The sequence below is a fragment of the Pinus tabuliformis genome, chromosome 9 (assembly GCF_031772625.1).
Source record: "Pinus tabuliformis cultivar Carrire ecotype Pingquan chromosome 9, CPIR1, whole genome shotgun sequence".
Taxonomy (NCBI): domain Eukaryota; kingdom Viridiplantae; phylum Streptophyta; class Pinopsida; order Pinales; family Pinaceae; genus Pinus; species Pinus tabuliformis.
The window spans coordinates 529,109,118-529,127,292 of NC_142307.1; the positions used below are offsets into that span (position 1 = coordinate 529,109,118).

Genomic DNA, 18,175 nt, shown 5'->3' on the forward strand with positions numbered 1-18,175 from the left:
GCTAAGGGGTATGCTCAAAAGGAAGGGATTGACTATGAGGAAACCTTCGCCCCGGAAGCCAGGTACACATCTATTAGGACCGTGATATCTCTTGCAGCCCAGATGGGATGGGAGATTCATCAGATGGATGTAAAGACGACATTTCTGAACGGGGTAATAGAAGAAGTATACATTGAACAACCAGATGGCTTTGAAATTCATGAGAAGAAGTCTCATGTATGCAGACTGAAGAAAGCCTTGTATGGGCTGAAGCAGACACCAAGAGCATGGTATGGTCGAATAGATGGCTACTTGCAGAAGATGGAGTTTGTCAAGAGTGATGCGGATCCGAATCTCTACTATCTGGTCGTAGAGAGCGAGCCACTTATCTTAGTATTATATGTGGATGATCTCTTCCTGATAGGATCATCCAGACTCATTGAAGACTGCAAGAAGAATCTAGCCACAGAGTTCGATATGAAGGATCTGGGACGAATGACTGTTTTTTAGGGTTGGAAGTTTGGCAGCAGAAAGGAGAAATGTTCCTTGTGCAAGGAAGGTATGCTACAGAAATTCTGAAAAGGTTCGAGATGGGAGACTGTAGACCTATGACTACGCCAATGATCACCCATTGGAAGAAGATTGATGCATTAGAAGACAAGGATGTTGATCCCACCCTATACCGATAGCTCATAGGGTCCTTGATGTATCTAGTCAATACCAGGCCAGATATTTTCTACGCTGTCAACACCCTCAGTCAGTTCATGGTGGAACCAAAGAGGGCTCACTGGGCAGTAGCCAAGCACGTTCTCAGGTATTTACAGGGAACAGTTGATTATGGGCTCTTGTACAACAAGGGGAAGGATATCAGGTTGAGTGGATTCACTGATGCAGATTGGGCAGGAAGTTCAGTGGATCGGAAAAGTACCTCTGGGTACTGTTTCAACATTGGATCAGGAATGACCTTCTGGTGCAGTAGGAAACAAAAGTTCGTGGCTCTGAGTTTGTTTGAGGAAGAATATATGGCAGCAAGCACAACTTCGTGTGAGGCCATATGGCTTAGAAAACTGTTAATAAACCTATTCAGAAGAAATATGGAGGCGACTAGGATCATGTGTGATAATCAGAGTTGCATCAAGCTCTCTGAGAATCCAGTATTTCATGATAGGTCAAAGGATATTGATATCCGGTGTCACTTTGTCAGAGATTGTGTCCAATGTGGAATTGTACAGTTGAGCTACACTCCTACAGGGGAACAAGTGGCAAATATCCTCACCAAGGCCCTTGGAAAGTCAAAATTTGACTACTTCAGGGAAAAGATGGGGATGGTAAAGAACCCCTTTCAGAAGTAGTGTGTTAGCAGCACGAATGAAGAGGGAGTTGCAGTGTTGGGAGAAAGGACCAACAACAACACATATGCAGAGGGAGTTGCAGTGCAGATACAGTGTTGGGAGAAAGGACCAACAACAGCATAGATGCAGAGGAAGGTGCAATGCGGATGCAATGCTGGGAGAAAGGACCAACAACAACACGGATGCAGAGGGAGCTATCGTACAGATGCAACAGTGGTAGTGGCAGAACCATGGGCAACAGTACAGGATGCTGCAGTGTAGAGGATGATGGGCAGGGAGGCCTGGCATTAGCGCAGGTACCAATGTTGGATGATCAGAGTAATACTCAGTGAGGAGTATTGCTAGAGCACAGTCCTCGCTAAGAGGGAGTGTTGATTTGGGGTAGCATCAGATGTGCTCTAGCCACGAAATTTGGCGGAGAGGTTGGGGCACATGAGATCTCCAATACCCAGAAAGGGTTTGGGTAGATTCTAAACAGATCAGGCGATATTAAAATAATTAATATTTTTAATAGAGTCCTTAAGTCTAAACTTAGGGAAAATAAAATATTAATGTGTATTAGTATGAATCTGTGTTAGAATGGTCCAAAAAGACATGGATCAAGCCAGATCTAATCTTAGCTATTGATTAGGGACTTAATCTCGGCTGTTGAGATGTCAATAAAAAAAGTATAAGAGGAGGCTTGAGGGGCACTTGGAGAACACACTGAGGGAGACCAGTCAGTTCAATTTCTGGAGCGGGGTTTGCTGAGAAATTGAACCAGTGGTCTGGAGAGCAGTCAGGAGGTAGCAAGTACGGAACAGAGAGACGAGAGATCAACGTAGAAGAGGCAGACGCAGAGCCAGAGGAAGCCACGCAGAGGCAACAGAGACTGCGCAGAGCCAGAAGGGCCTGCGTCATCCACGCAGAGGCTGCAGGAGTGATGCAGAAGCCCAGAGAGGCTGCACAGAGCCTCAGTAGGCTGACGCAGAGGGTTTCAGGTTGTAGCAGAGGTCAGTAGGGCCTACGCTGGGTTTAGGAAAGTGCTGGAAGTTTGTCTATCTATGGGTAAGCCAGTTTGGCACCCTGTTGTACAAGAAATTTGCTGAATAATAAAATCCTCCCTTGCTGCACCAGTTTTCCCACATTTGGTTTTTCTGGGGACATTAGTCCAAAATCACTGTGTCAATGTGTGCATATTTTTGTTTCTATATTACGATGTGATATCTGCAACAGTATTTATTTTAATGTTTGTTGAAGTAATTTCATGAATAACTTATGATGAAATAAGTAGGAAAAGTAAATCAGTTGCTGCAGTGATAGAATTTTCACAGATGATTCCCTAAGGAAGCCCTAATCCTAATAAGTCCATTCCATTAATGTCAAGCCTTAAAAAAATTAAAGAAGGAGCCTTTAAGTTGAATGTCCAAAATATTGTTCAAAACATAATGATAAAATCCTAAAGTTTGCCATAGATAAAATAGTGATGACAGTTCACAAAATATACTTTGTTTTTTGATGGAAAAATGACCCCAGTTAAGGATGAAAATGGCACCAACTTGCAGAGGACATTTTTCCCTTTCTAACGAGCTATTACTCGCCTTCTAACTCCCCTTAGATTGAGAGAAATTGAATTTATAAGTTAGAAAAATCATTATTTTTGGTAAGCCAACTTATGTAGGCTGACATGTCTCTCCAACTGACGTGTCTATTCATTATAACTCTAATCCAGTATATATTGACGTCCCATCACCTCATTTCAACCATCAATTTTCGGTGAAGAAGTCAGTGAAGGAGCTTTGAAGAAGATAAGAGGCTGAGGAGAAAAAGATTACTGTTTGGGCAACTCTTTCGGAACTCAGAGTTGCAGACTTGTTATCTTGATATATTTCTAACCACCTGTGGAATTAACGAACAGACCTGTGGAGGAGGCATAGGCGCAGACAGAAGTGTGAAGAGTTCAAAGGAGGTTGAGGAAGGAAGATTGTCAAGGATCACAAACAGCTCAGACTTAAGTCACCTGAAGGAGGACGGATCTGTGGCAGCCACCTGTGGGAGCTCATTTAAGGCTCAGATCTGTGTTGGTGTGGAACTCGCATTACAGTTCATGCAGTGGACAGTCATATAGCACAAGGAAGTGTGGACAACTGCCTCAGTATTGTATGAGAATTGCAGACTCCCTATGTTTGAAGCTAAAATCGAATCAGTGAAAAAGAAGGCTTCTGGAATTATAGTCTTGTATTCTACCTCAGATCAGTGATAGTTTTGGAGGAATAACAACTTACATAGACCTCACCTTGAACTTTGAGATCAACCACCAATTGAAGACCTCAGACTGTTAGCCAGTGAAGAAGATTACATCTCGGACTTATTGCAGTTGTGTCTCAGACCTAACCTGTGGAGAACTGAAGATATAAATCTGTGGTGGCTCAGGTAGTCTGCCTGTGGGTGCTCAGTTGTGAAGCTCAGAACCTTAGAACAGTCCTATATACCTTGGACCTGTGTTGTGAGGAGCTTGGACTATATTACAGTCACTTGGATCAGTGTGTGGAGAGGTATTTGAGGAGTTGGGATCTTGGACAAGACCTGCAAGAACAATGAAGTATTAAGGCTCGGATCAGGTACCTTGAAACTTGAAAGTGTCCTGTAGGTGAGCATCATTGAAGCATTTGTTGAAGCTATTTTGAGGTAATATAGATACATCCTTTAAGGCACTTGATGGAGCTTTGAAGAAGAATTTACAACAGTCTTGAGAAAGCCTCTCAAAGCCATTTTGAGCAGACCTTGGAGTATCATCCTAGAGCACATTGTGAAGCACTTGAAGAATTGATTGGTGCAGAACTTGAGCAACTTATTGAAGATACCTTGAAGCATTACTGAAGACCTTGTGAAGACATCTTGAAGCTAATCTTGGCGACATTATTGGAGAACATGATGCATTGTTAAAGGCATCATTAGGTAACCTTGAAGATTTTGTTTGGGTGAAACAGAGACTTGTGGTGACAACTTCTAAGTTCTGAGAAGATAAATTTGTCATTGATGAAGTGATTTGGAGAAGGCATTGTTGAAGGTGAAGATATTGTCAGGGTTGGTTGCTGAAGATATTGGGAGCCTTAAAGAATCGTTGAATCCATATTGAAGATTTGAAGTCGTGGGTTGGAGCCCTAGAGGATAGGAGTCCTCAAGAACACTGGGTTGGAGCCTATACCAGTAAGAAGTTTGGAGCCTCATGGAGACAAAGTTGGTGCCTTGGGAAGATAGGGTTGGAGCCCTAGAGGTTGGAGCCTCGTGAAGCCCAAATTGGTGCTTGGCAAAGTACAAGTTGGAGCTTGGTGGATTGGAGATTGGTGTCTTCATCTAGGGTTGGAGCCCTAATTATTATTGTACTTGATTTATTGTATAGAAGAGGATTGGAGTCCTTGTTATTTCTGATTAATAAAAGTATTTATTCTTATTGTTCATTTCATGTTTATCTAAGTGATCTTAACTGGTAAAGTAACAATTGGAAAAGAAACACTGATTCACCACCCTCAATATTTCCAACAGATCTCTCTTTGATTTTATTTCTCCTTCATATAAATTTCTAGAAGTTAAAATACCAGTGATTTTATTTTTCAACAATTTAGAATTTATTTGGATAACAAAATAAATTTCCAGGAATAAATAATTGCTGCGAGAAAATAAATTTGTGTTGGTATTAGGATATTTAACAAGGTTGAATGGCATGAGGGATGAAAATTCGTAATTATTGGGTGATAAGTCGAGGGATGTTATTGTATAATGTCACAAAAGCGAAAACAATGAAAGTGTTTGAACGTCTTTGTGCAAGCTCTAAGACAAATGTATAATGAATTTTATTTTAATGTCCACTAAAGATGAAAGTAGGTCAAAGGAGTTAGAGATGATATCCATTATGAGTGGTCTATACAAAAGCCAAGGGGTACAAGAAGCCCTCCAACCAGAGATGAAGTGTTATTGGTCAAATCCAGGGTTGATGGATTCCCAATAATGGAGAAGGAATTAGTACTATATCTTTGAAAAGATGGATATCTCTCTTTTGGTGCTTTGGCCCTTGTAGATGTTCAAACTTCAAAGACATCCATTGAACATCCATTCATTGAGAAGCATCTGGAAGATAACAGCTTCATGTGATCACTCTAGCTAGCCACCCATGGGCCATAGAACAAAAGAAATGATAAAAGTCTCCAACAGATTTCTACTTAAATGCTAAGGGATTTTTGCCCCAATATATCCATCAATACAAATGATGCATCCTATGTGTAAAGTGATGCTTACCTTCCTTTAGAATAAAATATTATTATGTCATGTGAGATCCACAAATATAGCCTATGGAGAAGTAAAATAGGCTTCTCTCCATTTATCTCATCTAAAATACAATTAAAAAATCAAGTGTTCAAGCCACATGTATAATGCAATGTTAATAGAGGTGGACTGGTCATCAACTTGGTTAACCCCAAAAATGTGAATTAGACTGAAACTGGAAAAAAATGAACCAAAAAGACTGGTCAACCAAAAATATATAAAAATATTCAAATTTTGTAAAAAAGCATATATATTCATGTGCATCCATGTGAATCCAAATTTCTATACTCAAATATGCAAAGTTTCGAGTGCATATAGCAAACAAGGGCACATATAACCAAAATAGGATCATGTGCAATCCGCCTTTGAATGGAAAAACACAGCAACAAAGTGGCTCTAAATGCCCTCTAGAGTCAAAAAATATATTGCTATGACAATTAAGTACATATCATCAAAATCTTTCTTGTATTGGAATCCTCATCAGCAATCAATGCCACTGACATTGAGGTACATGTTGGAGCTCATGCTATTGATAAAATACTAAATTTTTTGAAGTCTGTTGAATTTTGAATGGGATCTAAAATTCTACATTCTCCATATGAAATCGAGTGAGGTTGGAAGAACTCTGAAACATTCCGAAACAATTAACGGTAATGTTTAAAATTGAAGTAAAAGTGATATTCTCCTTTATGTTTCATTTTCATCCTTTCACTTAAATTTGCACTGGTTTTGCCTCCAAATTGGGTGGATTGGCTGGTTCCACTAGTTCCGTTCCAATAACACTGGTATAATAATCAAGTGAAATAATCCCTAAAGTGAAAGACGTCTCAGCTAATGTAGGAAGTAAGTGCCTATGAGGTGCAACGTCTAGTCTCCAGAGCCTCCCCAAGGGTGAATTCCTCCACAAATTATGCAAGCAAGGGTCCCTAGTATCCTCCAAGGTGGACATATGACCTCTAATGGTGAAGTGTTCCTCCAAATCATTGACCAACAGCCCTCCTAATGGGTTGGCCCCTCAGCTACAAAATCCATGGGTGAAGATTTCAAGGTGCACCAAACCTTACTGAATGTACAGAAGAAAGCTTTTAAGGTTATCCCAATTTCGGCACGTAGGTTTCAAAGATGAGGAAAGCTCCACAAGTAATGACCATAGCCTTCTAAGGTGGACAACCCCTCAGCACAGCATTAGGATGTCAAATCTGGAGTCTTCAAGGTGCAATGTATAGTCTACAAAGGCTTCAAAGGGGTGCATCCTCCACAAATTGTGCAAGGGTCACCAAGTCTCCTTCTAAGGTGGCATATTCCTCTAGATCATGAGCAAAATCCCCTAAAATCTTGTCAACATCTTCATCTATTGAAAAGATGGTCTTTGTTTTACATTGGCTGGGTTCATTTCCAATCAGAACTGCTTCTGTTATGCACTTTGAATAGCCCTACCTTATTTCCTTTACCAAGAGTTGGTGCGTCCTTTGACAACTAAACTATGGATCTCTTTAGCATTGGCAATTTACAAAAAATTAAGGACAGGTTGTAAAGTGGAATGATCACTTTTTTTGCTTTCTTGGACCAGCAGTGCTTGGCTTCTAAACAAGCTTAAAATGGATGAATAATCTTGTACCTTCTCCAAGCTTCTTCAATTAACAGCCCTCTGCAAATAAGCAGCAACCATATAGACACACTACATACCAATGAAACCAAAATTAATGTGTTCCAGCTGTATACTGCAGATCCTCACAAATTGGCTAAACGATACTGCATTTAGGCTGGGTGTGCCAGTCACGGTATGAAAAACTGATACACAATTTGGTGGAAAGAAAATTCATCTTAGATCAATCAAAACAAGTTTTTCATTGCTGGACTGTACTGCTGCCTTTTCCTGTACCTTTCAAATGAGCAGCCTCAAATGTGCCAACAAGGTGGGAACTTCAAATGTGGAACTATGACAGGGTAAATCCAATGCATGAAGAGATAACCCCAGACTATTTTGATGCCATGCCTTGGGTGATGTGCAATGTCCAGGAAAGCTGAGTGAAAGCAATTCCATTGTCAAAAAATAAGACATCTCAACAAAAGGACTATGCCCTATTGTATGACTAGCAGTGGCCAGCCAACACGCTATCAAATCGTCAGGCTCAGCCTGGCAAGTGGAAACAAGTCTTCCCACTATTCAAAGCTTAATAAAATAAGTGGAGAAGAAATTTATCTGGACTTAACCTCATGCCAGAACAAGGGGTAACATGCACCAAACATCGATATGCTTACTTGCGGAATATCGTACCCATTGAAGTGATTCTAGATATTTTGGAGTCGTCCATCTGTGGCCAAATGATGGGGTTTCTAGTAGTGTAGGAAATGCTAGTGGATGTAAGAGAAACAATCACATCTATAATAATATAGAGTTGGATATATATACTTGGGAATGATTTTGAAGAAGATAATTGATGGCAATCTTACATATATGTTTCTATGACATTTGAAAGGTTTCATGGTACAGAGCAACTTGTGAATGGTATTTCCAAATGTCTCTCCACAGTTATATATTGTGTGGATCATTCCATACAGGAGGCCTGGCACTTGTGTTGATGTTGCTTTGGCTAGGACAGCATCGGCCACTAGATGAAATGTCCAGGTTGTTGAGAGTCTAGCAGAGACATAGATATGGGCAGCTGTGATTGGTTGAACACCAGTGTATATCTGGAACCGCATGCTTATAATGCAGTGCTTGGCCTTATCATTGAGCTTTCTGTTTGATTTCTAGGGCATGGCCTTGTATTGTGCTAGAAAATTATTTCTTTCCAGCATTGCTCAGGAGCCCGAGCATAGATACAATTTGTCATTATATTTTGATTTCATTTGTATGCAGTGAAAAATAAATGGAGTAGAGTTTAGCAGGCTAATCTCTTCTAGATGATCTGAACTTTAATGTCAAACAGTTGAAATAGTTGTGAGGTTATGAAGTGCGTTGTAGGGGTAAATGATGCTTGTAAAAAATGTGCGTTTTTCATATGTTAAGAATGCCCATTTGGAGAAGGGGGTTCTAAAGTACTTAAAAAATGGTGTATTTTTTTTTCAAACTTTGCTCAGCATCGGTGTAGTTTGTTCTTTTTGCCTATTGGTTTATATCTTTGGAACCTATAAAATTGTGAGAATGTCTTTTTGTAGGAGGAATGCAGATTTTCAAAATTTATTAATTTGGTTATAGTGATATTGTAGGAGAGAGCTGCTTCATAGCTATGGCTTTGAGCACATGGCGACACTTATTAACTTGGAAAAGGCTGGTTTGGTTAAGAAACAGGTTTGGTTTGGGAATTTTTGGCAAGATTTCATAATGCATGGTATTTATATACATAGGGGATTATAGTTTTGGTTTTTATACTTGCTTGTATAGATTTGATTGGAGTTTTTATATCTCTGTTAGTGATCCATATTTACTTTTGAATTACAAGAAAAATATATGTTTAGAGGTCAGCTAGAAGTTGTGTTACAAATTTGTTCCATGACCTTGAAAAGTTCCTCCTTCTAAAACAGGAATCGAAGAGCAACTGGCTAGCTATTAAGCGGGGGCTGAATCTAGTTATGGAGGATGTTGATGATGCAAAGTAAGCGCATTTTATTATTGCAGGTGTTTTTTTTTGTTTTTTGGTTTAGTCTTTTCATAATCTAAAACTGCTGCAGAAGAAACTATATTGTAGAGGCCCACTGGGAACATTTTTCGTTGAAGCAATTTTAGGCAATAATTTCAAATTTTTCTGTTAGTGCACATGGGGCAAGGATTGAATGCATATGCTATGTAATGATTTCAGTTTTCTGTTGTTATTGTCAAAATAAAATAGTCTAGTGGAACATTCCAAAAGGGATGGCAAGACTGCATGAACTAGAAAAACTGTTGTGTGTCTCTTTGCACTACTTACTCATTATTAATGACAATAATATTGTGACATTATTACATTGAACTTTAGTATTGGAATTTTAATACTCTAACAACCCCCTCTAACATGACAATATTTTTTTTAACTATCTATGCCCCATACCTCAAAGATTCAAAATCTTAGAAAGATGCTAACGATTATAATATAAGAAACTACTATTTTATCTTTTGGGCTGCTCATATTTTCAAATCCTCTGACCTGTATTGGTGCTTCATAGAACTACTGTATCGTCCTTTTTTAAAGGAGAACTTTACGTAGATCCATCTATAAGGAATTTTGTTGCCATCTGTCCTAACTTCTTACTACATCATGAATCCACCTAACATATTGTCATCTGTTCATAATGAAGTTGGAATTCATTAACACTTGCTAGCTGTCATTAGTAAACCATGATTGAATTCAACTTGAATGATGGAATCGACTCACATACACTGTTGGACATTTCTCTAGGCTGTTGATTTTTAAGTTTTATTTGGAAGTAATCATCCTCCTCATTTGGTTCTTCTTCTTCTGTTTTTGAATTCCAAGCAATACAACAGCTTTCCACCTCTCTTGTGTCGAGAAATCTAGGGCATTGATATTAGGTGATTTCTCTTATATCGATAACTGCTTGCGAGTGCTTTTTACTTCTTAGATTAGGATATTTTTTTACTTATATTATTATAGTGTTATTCTTCATCAAACAACTACCAATGCATAAACCATAAAGAGACAAGAGACACAAAATATAGGCTATGAGCCAAGGCCAAAACCTCTCCCACTTGAGAGGAAAACCCGAACAAATTCTTCTTCTTATAGAGACTCCAATTGACGAATACCAATACCAAGGCCCTTGACCTATTTGCCACTCCAAAACCAAGGCACAAAGCTCCCTTGATGAAGTCCTTCCTTGAGTCAATGATAGTCAACATTCTGCTCCTTCGTTCTTCTCGGCTTCTCTTCAACTTCGGCTACCTTTTGCTTCAGAGCTTCACTAGTTTCGGCCTCCTTGAATTACGAGTCACCACAAGAGTAAGAAAATGGGGGTTCAGGTAGATCCTTGCAACATGAATGGGATGATGGAGTGTATTGTTCCATTGCTCATCAATCAATTCCTGTATAAGTTGTTGTTTTTCAAACCCCTCATCCCCCTTATCATCATAGTAGTTGCGAATGGATTCTTTGGTCCTATCCATGGCCTCATACAAGTAGCCCATTGCAGGCTTGTTTCCATCAACTAATCAAAGAACCTTTACCAAAGGTTTAGTAATGCTACACACCTCTTGCACTCCCGCCCATAAGCTTTCTTGGTATGAAACTAACTTGCATATGGCCTCTCCCTCTGGTTTACGGCTATATGACAAAACACGCCACTCCTCTGAAAGAAACATTCTCTTCACATCCCACATAGAATTCAATAGGGATTGAAGAGATATGAAACTAGTGGCAATCTGTGTAATGACAGGGCACACCAACTCATGCTTGTTGGTGAATGTTCTCATAAAATGAAGCACATATGCACGATTATATATAAATTTTGTAATGCTTTTTGATGATTCAACAATATCTTTGACAAAATGAATTTTTCTTATGTTCTCCAACATCAAATCAATGTAGTGTGTAGCACAAGGTGTCCAAAATAAGTTAGGACACCTCTCGATAAGCATCTTTCCAACAACAACATAATTTGCAGCGTTGTATGCTATAACTTGGACAACATGTTTTGGGCTCACATCCTGAATGAACACGTCCAACAAATCACACAATAACCATGCATCTTTGATATGTGCAGATGCATCAACAGATTTCATAAACATTATCCCCTTGGGACAATTAACTAAGAAGTTAATAAGGCTTCTACCCTTTTGATCGGTCCAACTATCTGACATCACAATGCATCTTGTATGTGCCCATAATCCCCTAGACTCCTCCAATCTCTTAGTGTAACCAACCTTTTCATTTTGAAGAATGCACCCTCTAAAGTCATCATATGAAGGGGCTTTGTACCTTGGGCCAACAATAGCAATAACATCAATTGTGGGCTAGAAAAATGGATTGTTCTTGGCAATGCTGAAAGGAATATCACTCCAAAGAATAAACTTGCCCAACAATTTGTCAATTTCTTCCTTCTCCCTTTTTTTAAGAACTGACGTGATAGATGGTTGTGCACCAGGTGTGGTTCTAGGAACAAAAAATGATGAGGTAGCTATGGGGTTGGGTGTAGATGTTGATGGTGAAGAAGAACCGATACCACTCTCACGGTCGCCTCCCAATCCTGCCACTCGACACCCCTACAATTTGACACTTCAGCGTTGCCTTGGACAATTTGGTTGTCTATATTTCTTCGAATGATTTGAGAGCTCTTCGGATGATTTCCTGATTTGTATTTGAGCAAGGCCCTACCTCATGTCCAAGAATTTGTGCAAGGTGGAATTTCAATCTGTATAACCCCCTTGTCATATGATGCCCATATAATGTGCAAGTCAAATTTGATTTGTCAAACCCTCCATCAGGTTCACCAAATTCCCATAGAGGGTCCAATTTTCTTGGTATGTTTGTAACTTTGTTGAATCTTGAGTTTTAATGTAGGATTGAAGTTTCAAGTTTGAACCTAGGGCACAAAAAGAATTGCAAGTTAAACAAATGAAATTAGAATCTAGATAGAACATTTTGAATTTTTGACAAAAAAATCTCTCAACTCAATGCAACAATAATGGCAAAAAATACACATTCAAACCCAAGCAAAATTCATGGAAAAAAACTTGGGCTCAAGAAAAAATTAAACAAATAAAACGAACAATTAAGATTTTGCATTTTTGACAAAAAAAACCCTTTCCACTAAATGCAACAAAAATGACAAAAAAACACACTCAAATCCAAACAAAAGTCATAGAAAATAAATGAGTGATAAAAACCCAAGGGAAAACAAAAAAAAAGGGCCAAATTTGATGCCCATACCTGAAAACCACACTCTGCTGAAGAAACTTGGTCCAAACTTGAATTCTTTTTGCTTGGGATGTTACGTTCCTTCACTTTTCTCCTCTCTTGCCCTTGTAAATGAATTATCCTCCTTCTTAGCTTTCACTCATGCCCTCTCTTTGCAAAATCAAACAAAAAAAATCCGAATTTTGTCTTTAAAAACTCGCTGTTGCCGCGGCGCACGATTTTTACTAGTCGACTCCCGATTTTTTGGTAAAATTCACGATAAAATCACAATTTTTTCAAATTAAAAAAATCACCAATTTTATCGGCCGCTTAAATCGCCTCCCCGGAAACAGTGCAATTTAAAAAAAAAATCGTGATAACATCGCGATGTTCGCAACGCTGGTTTATAGTCATATTAAACTTATTATTAAGAACTATACAAGGATAGAGCAATAGAACAATCCAAAAACACAGCTCATAAATGCCCATAAAAATTACACTGTTACATAAGAAAGGATGCATAAAAATAAAGTACAAGGAAACCTGGTGTAAGTGGCTGTTAGTTCAAATCTGCATGTACAGTCTCCTTGGAATGCTTCAAGCCATGTATTACAGAGATAAGCTGCCCATGAAGATAAGCAATGGTCCAGATTTCGATCAACAAATTAAATTAAATCTCTGATATTTCTTCAGCTCACCCACTTATCTTTTGAACACCAAATCAGCGCTCATTAAAGACAGAGATAGAGCTCCCCCCTTAGTGCTGGAAATTCTGTGTAATGACCAATTTGCCCCTTGGAGAAGGTGAAATAACTCAGCCTCGAAATCTGATATTAATTTCCCGCAATGGTGACACGTCCATGAAGAGTGCTCTGCCTTAACTGTTTTGCCATATTAGTCAACTCGGCTCGTTAAATTAAATTCGGCCTTGGCACTGGTTCTGGAAAACAAACTCATCCTTGACTCCCTTAGATTTCTGAGAAAATCAGATCTGAAATTTGCATACACAGCTCCTTCTTTCACAAATCTATCCTCTAGCGATGTGGCCAATAATTCGGTCCTCCTACTGGTGGTGCAAGTTTAATCTGGCCCTTCTATTGTCTCCATAAAATTCACCCCATCTCACTGGCACAAAGAGATGCACCTTCAGAACTCTTGGTTTAATTAAATCTGGCAATTGACAAGCAAGATTTCTTCTACTGATTTGAGCAACCTAATCTTGAGATCAACACAAACATGCATATATGATTCATTGACTTTGTCAAACAGTTACAGTGCATTCTAAAAAATTCAGCTTTTGTGAGATCCTAAGCCTAAATTTAGAGCGCGAGTGTAATGCTGCTTACCTTTGATTGCCTGGTCATAAAGAAAAGCTTCAGACTAGCGATTAAAGACTGAAAACCAGCCTTCCCAGAAGAGGATTGATGCCTCTTGTGCTAATATGTAACACAAACTTCATGTATATAGTGTCAAACAGTTTTCTTGTAATGTCACATTCCTCTAATCACACTAATTTTTGGTTGATATCCTCAGCACTAATCTGTAAATGGAAGTCATGAAAATGTGCCTAACGAAAGGTTGAATGCTCCAGATCTGTTTTTCTTATAATATTATGCTTATCACTTTAGCAAACTTTGTGGAGAAGAAAAATACCATCTCGCCTTCCAGAAATTTCTGCCTGTGGGTCAAATTTATCTAACACTAGCCCGTTACAAGTATGGTGATGAGTTCTCAGGTATTGTTGAGGTTTGAAAGTGTTATGAAACCAGCTCACAAAAAGATAGAAAAGATAGATCAACACCTTAGAATTCAGCCTCTTCAAGCGGGCAACCTCCTTTACATTACACAAATGAATGATTCTTTGATGATTCAAATGACAAAACCTCTTTTCTATATATGAGAGTCTAAGGAATCACAATATAACCTAGCCAACCTAACAATAATTTTATAAACGCACAAAAATAATAATAGAGGGATTCTATGGGGCACAGTAATAACAATATGGGGACAATAGGGGCACAACAATATTAATAAGAGATACAACTACAATAGTAATGGGGTAATCACTAGTATTATAGGGACCTAACATGCTCTTCTCCTTCAAAAAAGTGTTGTCCTCAACGCTTGAGTAGTTCTGGGTGCTTCTGTATAAAATTCTTATCCTCCCATGTGGAATCTTCAGCGGATAAGTTCTTCCACTTGATGAGATGCTCCAAAATTGATCGATTTCGTAGCTGTCGAGTTCTTGTTTTTGTGACTGCTTCTAGTTCCAATATAATTTTTCCTTCTTCGTCAAGTTCTGGCAATATTGTTTGAACTGGGAGCTTGTTGCCTATAACCTTCTTTAAACATGAAACATGGAAAACTGGGTGCACTCGAGAAGCTGCAGGAAGCTCCAATTTGTATGCCATAGTACCAATCTTTTGCAACACCTTGTACGGACCATAATACTTTGGTGATAATTTATTATCCTTCTTAGCTTGCTTGAGTGATATTTGTTTATATGGTTGTAGCCATAGGAATACCCAATCACCTACATCAAAACTTCTTTCGCTGCGATGTTGATTTGCCTGTTGTTTCATTCTATTCTGCGCCAACACGAGGTTATCCTTTAAGAGTTGGAGGACTTGTTGTTGATGCTCGATGTGATGTTCCACTGCTTGAACCTTAAAATTTTCTATTAAATATGATGTGATGGATGGTGTCTGATATCCATAAAGTGCCATAAATGGGGTCTTTTTTGTTGTTGTATGGAAGGAAGTGCTATACCACCATTCCGCCAGAGGCAACCATTTGACCCATTGTGTCTGTTTATCAGATACAAAGCAATGAAGATATCCTTCCAAACATTTGTTTACTATCTGAGTTTGCCCATTAGATTGAGGATGATAAGATGAGCTATGAGCTAACTGAGTACCGAGACAAGAAAATAATTTTGTCCAAAAATTTCCAGTGAAAATAGGATCTCTGTCACTTACAATAATCTTTGGGTTTCCATGTAGCTTTTGAATTGTTTCCATAAATGCAGTAGAAACTGCACTGGCTTTAAATGGATGTGATAATGCACAAAAGTGTGCATACTTGGTAATTCTGTCAACTACCACCATGATGACACTCTTTCCCTCAGACTTGGGAAATCCTGTGATAAAATCTATTGAAACCTCCTCCCAACGTTGGCTTGGAATGGATAAAGGTTGTAATGGGCCCGGGGTCTTAATTGTTTCAACTTTATTTTGTTGGCAAACCAAACATTCGGCCACAAACTTTTGAATATCTGATTTAAGGCCATCCCAAAAAAATTCCTTCTTAACCCTGTGGTAAGTTTTTAAAAATCCTGAGTGCCCTCCTAAGGGAGAAGTGTGCAATTCCATAAGAATATTTTGTTTGAGTTGGGAATTCTTACAGAGGTATAAACGATCTTTGTACCATAACGAATCATTTTACCAGCTAAATGTATCAGATGTACTGGAATCTTGTTGTAACTTTCGAATAAGTGCCCACACTTCTTCATCATTCTTCCATTCCTCCATTGTTTCGTTTATCCAATCTGGTTGGATAATAGAAATGGCGCACAACAATGCTTCCACATCCTCATCCTTTCTTGAGAGTGCATCTGCCACCACATTTTGCTTCCCTTTTTTGTAGACGATTTCAAAGTCATAACGCAACATCTTTGTGACCCACTTTTGTTGCTCTTCAGAGGATAATCTTTGTTCTAAAAAGTATTTAAGGCTATCATGATCCATTTTTACCTTGAAGTGTCTTCCCATTAGGTAGGGTCGCCATTTCTTAAGTGCATGCAGTATTGCCAACATTTCCTTCTCATAAATAGTTGTGTAAAAAATTTCCCTTGATTGGACGAATTTCAAAAGCAATGGGTCTTTCATCTTGCATTAAAACAACACCAATTCCATTTCCTGAAGCATCACATTCCACAATAAAGGTTTTTGTGAAGTTCGATGTAGCTTAGACGGTGCTTGGCACATTACCTCTTTAAGATGTTCAAAGACCTTTGTTGCTTCTGGAGTCCATGAAAATGCATCTTTCTTCAATAATGTTGTTAGAGGTGCTGCTATTCTCCCATAATTCTTAACAAACTTGCGATAATACCCTGTCAACTCGAGAAATCCTCGCAAATGCTTTATGGATGTGGGGATTTTCCATTCCTTAATGGCTTTAATTTTGCTAGGGTCTGCCTTAACTCCTTCATGAGATACAATATGACCCAGATATTCCACCTCTTGTACTCCAAAGAAACATTTGGATCTTTTTGCATATAATTGTTTCTCCTCCAATAGTTGTAGCACCCTGTCAACATGTTCAACATGATCCTTCCAAGACTTGCTGTAGATTAGCATATCATCAAAAAACACTAACACAAATTTTCTAAGGAAGGGTTTGAAAATGGAATTCATCAAACCTTGAAATGTAGAAGGTGCATTGGTAAGACCAAAAGGCATGACCAAAAATTCATAATGACCCTCATGAGTTCTAAATGTTGTTTTCAGAATGCCTTTAGTCTTCATTCTGATTTGATGATATCCTGAACGAAGATCCAACTTGGTGAAGTAAATTGATCCATGCAATTCATCCAATAATTCATCAATGACAGGAATGGGAATCTTATCTTTAATAATGAGCTTGTTGAGCTCCCTATAATTCGGACACATATGCCATGATCCATCCTTCTTGTGCACCAATACTACTAGAGCAGAGAAAGAACTTTGACTAGGTTGAATTATACCGGCCTCTAACATTTTGCAACCATACGTTCAATTTCACTCTTTTGGGCATAGGGATATCTGTACAGCCTGATGTTTGGAGGAACACTTCCTGAAATCAGATGAATAGCATGATCATGATCACGAATAGGTGGGTGACCTTTGGGAGTCTCAAATACCTTGGAATGATTGTCCAAAACTTTTTGGAGATCTGGGGAAATAGATGATTTTGTTGTGGAAACATCTAGCGAACATAATTGTGCAATTACACTTCTTTGTTCATTTTTTAGAAGCTTTGTCATACCGTTAGAGCTGATTATCTTTCCCGGTTTCCCTACAATACCCCTTAATTCAACTTCCTTTCCTTCCGTAAAAAATTTCATGAAAAGTTTTGAAAATTAAAAGTTATTGTACCCAAGGATTGTAGCCATTGGACTCCTAGTACAACATCAACACCTCCCATTGGAATGGAAAGCATTGGGCTAGTCAATACATATTCTCCCATGAATAGCTTGATATTATGGCACTTCCAGAGCAATTTATCGTTCCTCCATTTGCAATCATTACTTGACACTCTGGTGCTGAATATAGGAAGCAATTCAATTCTTTTGCTATTTTATAATGAATAAAATTGTGGATACTTCCTGAATCAATCAACACTATTACCTTTTTCTTCTTGATTTGTCCTTCTATCTTGATGGTTTGAGGAGTGGTAATTCTAGCCAATGCATTACAAGATATGGTTGGATTCTTTTCTTATTTATCTAGGCTTTGTTCCTGGAGTATATCCTCTTCTTGTGACCTTTCTTTCTCCTTTTCTTTTTCCTCCTCTTCACAATCTATGTAGAATAATTTCTTCTCAGCACACTTCTGACCTTTAGTGTATTTGCTATGATAACTGTAACAAAGCCCTTTTGCTCTTTTTTCTTCCAATTGTTGTGGTGTCAACCTTATAGGTTGTGGAAGACTAGGGGCAACAACACTTCCA

At 38.6% G+C, this 18,175-nt stretch overlaps 1 protein-coding gene across 2 annotated transcripts in view; it reads left to right on the plus strand.

Annotated features, from left to right (window-relative positions):
• The window catches only part of ATVPS33 (Sec1/munc18-like (SM) proteins superfamily), a 457,978-nt gene that overhangs the window by 243,447 nt on the left and 196,356 nt on the right, over positions 1–18,175 (plus strand). For both annotated transcript variants that reach the window (XR_016263097.1, XM_089441389.1), the window contains exons 16-17: positions 8,847–8,928; positions 9,162–9,232. Coding sequence is in view for 1 of the 2 variants with exons in the window: in XM_089441389.1 (XP_089297515.1) it covers positions 8,847–8,928; positions 9,162–9,232 (153 nt within the window). In the remaining variant the exon portion in view is untranslated. The remainder of the gene's footprint in view (positions 1–8,846; positions 8,929–9,161; positions 9,233–18,175) is intronic.